At 45.5% G+C, this 7,500-nt stretch overlaps 1 protein-coding gene across 5 annotated transcripts in view; it reads right to left on the bottom strand.

The window, feature by feature from the left end:
* The window catches only part of ncor2 (nuclear receptor corepressor 2), a 90,300-nt gene that overhangs the window by 31,293 nt on the left and 51,507 nt on the right, over positions 1-7,500 (bottom strand). For all 5 annotated transcript variants that reach the window (XM_053624198.1, XM_053624202.1, XM_053624201.1 and 2 more), the window contains 4 exons: positions 5,657-5,711; positions 5,234-5,332; positions 3,272-3,480; positions 1,315-1,475 (listed from right to left, as the gene is read on the bottom strand). In XM_053624198.1, coding sequence (XP_053480173.1) covers positions 1,315-1,475; positions 3,272-3,480; positions 5,234-5,332; positions 5,657-5,711 — 524 coding nt within the window. The remainder of the gene's footprint in view (positions 1-1,314; positions 1,476-3,271; positions 3,481-5,233; positions 5,333-5,656; positions 5,712-7,500) is intronic.

Raw genomic sequence — 7,500 nt, 5'->3', positions numbered from 1 at the left:
ATGTGCACGTCTCGGGACACGAACACGTGTGAAAGTAAAAACAAATCCCGAGTGATAAGCCGATACAACACACACACGCTGGGATCCGTTTATTTATTGATTTAAACACTTACGTGATTATTTATTTATTACTGGTCTATTTATTTTCTTACTTACTGCCCATGCTTACTTAAATATTTATTCATTTATTTCCTTACGCGTGATTACCTACGGTATATATTTAAATATGAATCGATTTATTTAAACATGTCCCGTCACACTCAACTCCTCATCGATTGCTTGCTTATGTACTTACTAGACACTCAAAAGTACTTATTACACTTTTAGAAAGAACTTATTTTCATATGCACTTAACTATCGTTATTAATTTGGTACTTAATTACTTAGTAAATAACATCTCCGCGCGCACACACACACACACACAGCCATTATATCCAGCCCTCACCACATTCCCACCCCATGTACGTTTAACAAGGCAAGCGCTTCCATCCTGCCCTCCCCATGTACACCCCGCCTCCTCATGTGCGTTCCCCATGTACCCTCCCCGAAGTACCTCCCCCTCCCCGTGTACCCTAACGCACAGATATCTTAGACTAGGTTTTTAGTGATTCCACATTCCACAGCGCTGCACTATTCCGGCTTGCTGCGTGCACTGTAGTTATTGCGTACACGCCTCGTCGTACGGTGGAGATATTTCGAAATAGTTATGTCACCGAGTTACTGCACACGGTCGCGGCGGACGTTCCCGAGTTATGCCACGTGATGGTTATCGCAGTGTTGCACGGGTTCTTTATTCTTGCACAGATTGGTGGTCGTTCCTTAGATTCTTAGATACGCCCCTCGGGCGGCGCAGGTGCGGACGGCCAGTCGTCAGTGTCCGTGAGCGACGCGTGCCGTCCTTCAGAGGTACGGACGTGTGGTGGAAAGCAGTTTGAGAGGGTGACTGCGCTGTGGAAGCCAGGACATGTGGGCAGGAAGTGTCCTGGGGTGTGTTCTTCGGCAGTGTAGATGCTCGTTATGATGTCCCATTCGTTGGAGTGGGGTGGGGGTGGGGGTGGGCGGGGGTTCTTGGACCTTATTACACACTTACTACTGGATTATTTCTTCACTTCGTTACTTTTCGGGGCTGATTTGGTCAGCGAAGCTAAATACACGGGTGATACGTATATATAGCGTTTACATATCGTGACGGCGGATTTTCGCCACACTGGCGAGGGAGCGAGTGCGCGGGTTTGAGGATGTACGTAGCGGGAATACGCGCATGCTGAAGACTTCCTACGACGGCCGCGCGCGTGTTGACGTGCGAGTACTGACCCAGTTCGCCGCTGAGAGGAGGAGAGCTGCTTTCGTCCTGCTCGTTGGCCATGGAGCGAGTGATTCTGCCTTTTCGGTGGCCGCGGCTGTTGGCCGTACGACGCCCTTTCACGGCTACGGGAGGATCTTTATCTTCGCCGTCCTCTCCAGACGTGTCATCTCTGGGGGGGGGAGAGAGAAAGAGAGAGAGACAGGAGGAGTGAGACGCATTTAAGAGTACAGCATAATTCACATTCAGTACAAATAGTATATCCGGGACGCTACGTTTCTAACGAACGGACAAACGAGGACGAGTCTAAAATATTTCTGCCCAGATCTAAGTACGTTTAACTCATCGCATTTGTCCATTTCCCAGGATTTCTGCAAAATCGACCTGGTCGATAAACCCCCAGGTATTCGTTGAGGTTAATAAGAGTATCATCGGGCCGTTACGAATACGTTCCCAGACCCGTGCTGACGCAGCGAAACCGCCATCAGACCTTCTGGCCAAAAGCGTCAGACCACAGAGACCGAAAACGGAAAGCGGTTTCGCAATTACTCGATGCAAAAAAAAAAAAAAAGCACGCTGGTTCCTGTTAGCACTTGCAATACAGCAGCTATAAACAGCCGTTCCTTCTTTTCTTTTTAGACCTCTCTTGAAAACGAAACAAAACAAAAAAAACCCAAACCCAAACACACACACACACACACACACACACACACGCTGCCATGTTTGCAAGACATCGAAAACTCTTTCGACTTTCCTTCAGCGCCGACATTGGAGACTCCTTCTAGAACTAAACATCTCTTTACAGAAACCGTCACAGTATCAATAATGGTGTGTTATTTTTTGGTCTTCTTCCCTCTACTGGGCCTCGAAGGCGTCCGCCAACAGTGACAGGAAGTGGCGCACCGTCGTTTATCTTCCACATCCCTGCATCCATCTCGGAGAAAGAGAAAGACGCTATATATAGGAGCTCGGGCTGGGCCGGTGGGGTTCTGCAGACCGAGAGTGGAGCTCAGAGGGACGTGTTACGCTGCGCTGTAAACTAGACGGTCACACACACACACGCACGCACGCACGCCGTCCCGAATAACGGCACATCCACTCAAACGGCTCCATTCAGGTCAGTGATTACGTGCTATGATCGTATGGAACAGCTGTGCTGACTCTTTGCTTTGGAAGAATCTCTGGTGGACGTTAATGAAGATGTTCACGCCTGTGAACCGGAGGCATAAATGACCTTATTTATTTAATACAGCGCAGGCCCTGATAGCCGATTCGATGCTAAAGCAGGTGTGGTAAGCATTAAGAGGATCAGAGGACACCTTTACTCCATCCGGACCTTCCGCCGAGCGCCCGTTAGGTACGCTTCTACTCCAGGAACCGTCTGAGGATTCGTAAGATGGAAAACGCCGCGCTGTTACGGGAAAATAACCGACCGCAAGGTGGTGCGACGAAGCGGGGGTACTTTTACCTTCAGGAAATTCATTCGTCCGTCCGTTTTCCGTAGCGCTTATCCTACACACGGTCGCGGGGAGCCGATCCATCGCGGGGGACACGTTCACACGCTACGGACAACTTGGAAATGCTAAATCAGCCTACAAGGCATGTCTTTGGACTGGGGGAGGAAACCCCTGAAGCACTGCGAGGGCAGGTGGGAATCGAACCCTGAACCGCGCAGGCGCGAGGCAACGACGCTAACCGCTAAGCCACCTTCAGAAAATGTATTATATTTTTTTAATGACAACAGCAGCAGCATGCTTAGAAACTAGGGGCCTTTTAAAACTTGGCCCGAATACCAGAGGACCGATTCAGGGCTCGCACCCACACCGAGGCACTCCTTAAGGTTAGGGTTTAGCTCCGTATCGTCACGTGTGCGCACGTGAAAAAGTGCGAAAACGATCCAAAATGGCTCCTGTAACGGAATTACTAATGTAGTTAGACTTGGGTGTAACTGATGACACAATAACTCACTTCATCCCATCCTCCTTGTCATCTGCGTCGTTCTTGTCCTCGTCTCGCTCTCCCTCCTTGTCTGCCTCCTTGTCCTCTTTCTCCTCCTGGTTGTTGCGGTTCACTTGTTGCTGCTGCTGCTGCTGTTGTTGCTGCAGTTGTTGCTGCTGCTGCTGCTGCTGCTGTTGCTGCTGCTGCTGTTGCTGTTGTTGCTGCTGCTGCTGGTTATTCTGTGTGTGAGAAACAGCGGCTTTAAACACACCCTCGATACGTTATTCTGCTTTTTTTTTTTTTTTCCCTTTTCACATTAACGAGGATGAACCTGCACGCCCTTAAATTTGCTTCGTGATGCAATTTAACCACCTACTTCCTCCGTGCCAGAGTTCAGACGAGACAAAGGCGCATCAGCTTTCTAGTGCATACCATCAGAACGGCACGCTTCCTCTCTCTTCGACATATTCGCTCGCTCTCTTTCAGTTCCACACACACGCAGTTTTGACCTTTTGTACTGATAAAGGGGGGGAGAAAAAGGAAAAAAAAAAAAGTGACAGGGTAGGACTGGAATAAAAATAAATAATTAAAAAAAAACCAAAAGAGAGAAGCTCGGTCTGCATCAGCCCTGGCTCTCACTTCTTTAATTTAGGACTCTCTGCTTCCTGAATTCAGAGAATGTTGTCTGCTTCGGCGGGAAAAAAAAAAAAAAAAACCCCCCAAAAAAAAACGGATAAAGGAAGAAAGGAAGGACGGCAGGAAAGAAAGAGCGCAGGAAGGATTTGAGGATCGATGGAAAAATGTGCCCTAATTCTTTCTGCCTCTGAGGTTTTCAGCTTGACAGAAGAGCGCTGAGGAGTACCTCGAATAACACTATAGCTACAAGCGCGCGCACACACACACACACACACACTTCCCGTAATAGATCTTCACACAGAGTTTCTCATGCACAGTTACAGAAGCACTCAACAGAGAAGCACGAAAACACCCGTGTTGTTCTCTCTTGCTCTCGCTCAGTGTGAGAGTGAGTGTGAGAGTGTGTGTGTGTGCGTGCGTGCATTTAGGAGATTTTCTAACCGCAGCTCTATTACACCGAGGTGATCTTTAATGACCCGGGCAAACCACAGAGCAACACTTTCAGCCATCACGCCCGCTGACTCACCTGTTTCAGTCCGTACCTTTTGAGTGCGTTTTAAGATGTTAATGGTACAGAAAATCTAACGCAACCCTAACGTGCAGCGCTGCAAACACACACACACACACACACACACACACACACACGCTCGCGCATAACCCAAAGTTTCCGTTTATACGTTTCACACGGAAACCTTTAAAAAGATCATCGGAGCCTGTTAAAAAGTAAAAGCCGCAGTGGGCGGAGAGATTCAGAGTCGGTCGGTTGACCCGATTTTAACCAGCGAGGGGATCTGTGGTCCTGCAGCCACCTGCTCACATGTACGTAATAGATACACATGTACACAAGTAAATACACAAGTATGTAAATAAGTACGTAAATACACAAGTACGTAAATAAATAAGCACGCAAATAAGTACGTAAATAAATAAGTATGTAAATAAGTACGTAAACAAATAAGCACGTAAACAAATAAGTACGTAAACAAATAAGTACGTAAACAAATAAGTACGTAAATAAGTACGTAAATAAATAAGTAAATACACAAGTAAATAAGTACGTAAATAAGTAAATGCACAAATAAATAAGTACGTAAATAAGTACGTAAATAAGTAAATGCACAAATAAATAAGTACGTAAATAAGTAAATGCACAAGTAAATAAGAACTTAAATAAGAACGTAAATGCACAAGTAAATATGTGGATAAATAAGTATGCAATTAAGCACATAAGTAAAGTCAGTCAATAAGTAAATAACTATATACGTAAATATGTGAATGTAAGAATGATAAATAGACAGACGGAGACAGATAAAAGGAAGTGCATGCTGGGTAACAGAGTTTAAACAGGAGCTGTACCTGGCTGCGGCCCCGGCGGCGGTTGTTCCTGCGGACGATGTTCTTATAGTTCTCGTTCTTCTTGGTCAGATAGTAGAAGAGGACGCACTCCGCCACGGTCTGAAAACAAACACACACACACACACACACACAAAACATAAAATTGCCTGTCGTATAAAAATATATTCGATTTATTTGGAGTATAAGACTCACTGCTTATCTCCTGTCCAACAGAAACAATTCAATTAAGTTAAAACACTACAGTAACACCTACCCAGTACACCTAACGGGTATAATTCATGGCACTGTATAAAGCATGGCACAAATACAGGGCATGTGTGTATTACTGTAAAAATACACGACACACAGTAAGGCTGTGTGTGTGTTACCGAGCAGGACGGCTGAGTTATAATTAATAAATAAATAAGAAAAGGGCAGGTGTACCTTTCTCTCCAGAAAGGAGGCTATCAGGCCAAAGTTCTTAGGGTGCTGGATAAATCTAGAGAGAGAGAGAAATTATAGTTCAGTACACAGCCACTCTTAAAACACAAGGAGAATACATAACGCTGAAGAGGAGGTGGATTAATAAATAAACGCTGCATCGCATATGAGCAAAGAAGGCTGTGAAAAACAGTCTATTGTTTAACCTTGTGAACAGGAACAGGAAAGTGTTCAGCCATGACTTCCTGTTTCACAGGGTTATAAATATGAGGTAACACACAGGCCAAATTCCCTTAGTCATTCATAACAATGGGTAAGAGTGAGGAATATCGCTGTGATGTGCGGCAAAGGTTGTAGAGCTTCACAAAATGGGGCGTGGCTATAAGGAAATAGCACAAGCGTTGAAAATGCGCATTTCCACCATCAGGGCAATAATTAAGACGTTCCAGTGAAGTGGAAATGTTGACTCATGAATCGACCTGGAATTGGACGCGTGTCTATATCGTCTCAACGCACTGTGAAGAGGACGGTTCGAGTGGATAAAACATCTCCAAGGATCACAGCTGGAGAATTGCAGATGTTAGTCGCATCTTGGGGTCAGAAAGTCTCCAAAACTACAATCTGAAGTCACCTACATCACCACAAGCTGTTTGGAAGGGTTTCAAGAAAAAAGCCTCTACTCTCATCCAAAAACAAACTCGAGCGTCTTCAGTGTGCCAGACACTACTGGAACTTCAAATGGGATCGGGTTCTACGGTCAGATGAAACCAGAATAGAGCTTTTTGGTAATAAACACCAGAGGTGGTTTTGGAGCACACAGAGAGGTAGCCGTATGGAGAAGTACCTCATGTCCACGGTTAAATATGGAGGAGGATCTTAATGTTTTGGGCTGTTTTTCTGCCAGAGGACCTGGACATTTTGTTAGGATACACGGCATCATGGACTCTATCAAATATCAACAGATATTAAATGAAAACCTGACTGCCTCTGACAGAAAGCTTCAAATGGATCGTGGTCGGATCTTCCAGCGGGACGATGATCCAAAACATCATCAAAATCAACACAGAAATGGTTTACTGACCACAAAATCAAGGTCCTGCCATGACCATCCCAGTCCCCTGACCTGAACCCCATAGAAAACCTGTGGGGTGAACTGAAGAGGAGAGTCCACCAGCATGAACCTCGAAATGTGAAGGATCTGGAGAGATTCTGTACGGAGATACGATCTCAGATCCCTCGCCATGTCTTCTCCAACCTCATCAGGCGTTATAGGAGAAGACTCCGAGCTGTTATCTTGGCAAAAGGGAGACAGCACTAAAAGGGTGCCAATAATTGTTGCACACACATTTCACAAAGAAACAGCTTGTTTTGATAAACCTGTGTGAAATTTTTTGATATCCGTGACAGCAGAGTATCTTTGTTAATTTCTTTTTGAAGTAAAGATCAAAAGGTTAAACAATACAGACAATTTCTCACAGCCTTCTTTGCTCATATTTACCGTATGAGGGTGCCAATATTAGTGGAGGGCGCTGTATTAGAAGATTTGGACCAATCTCTCACAAAACGCCCACACACACACTTCAGGCTGGAGGCTGTGCTCTCATTCTCTGTGTACACGTATGCGTGTGTGTGTGTGTGCGTAATCTGAATAATCTGTGTGAGGTTGTGTGCAGCAGTGAAAACCACTCGCCCTTGAAGGCGTGTCAACCAAGGAAATATTTCTAGCTTCTTCGGAAATCTGAGTGCTAAATCAATCAGATTTGTTCCCATAATCAGATAACAGTACTGTTTTCTTTGGGCTGTCATCAGATTATTCTGTGCACGTAAACACACACACACACACACAC

Source organism: Ictalurus furcatus, chromosome 5, assembly GCF_023375685.1.
Source record: "Ictalurus furcatus strain D&B chromosome 5, Billie_1.0, whole genome shotgun sequence".
Taxonomy (NCBI): Eukaryota; Metazoa; Chordata; class Actinopteri; order Siluriformes; family Ictaluridae; genus Ictalurus; species Ictalurus furcatus.
This window is presented reverse-complemented; position numbering and strand designations above follow the sequence as displayed.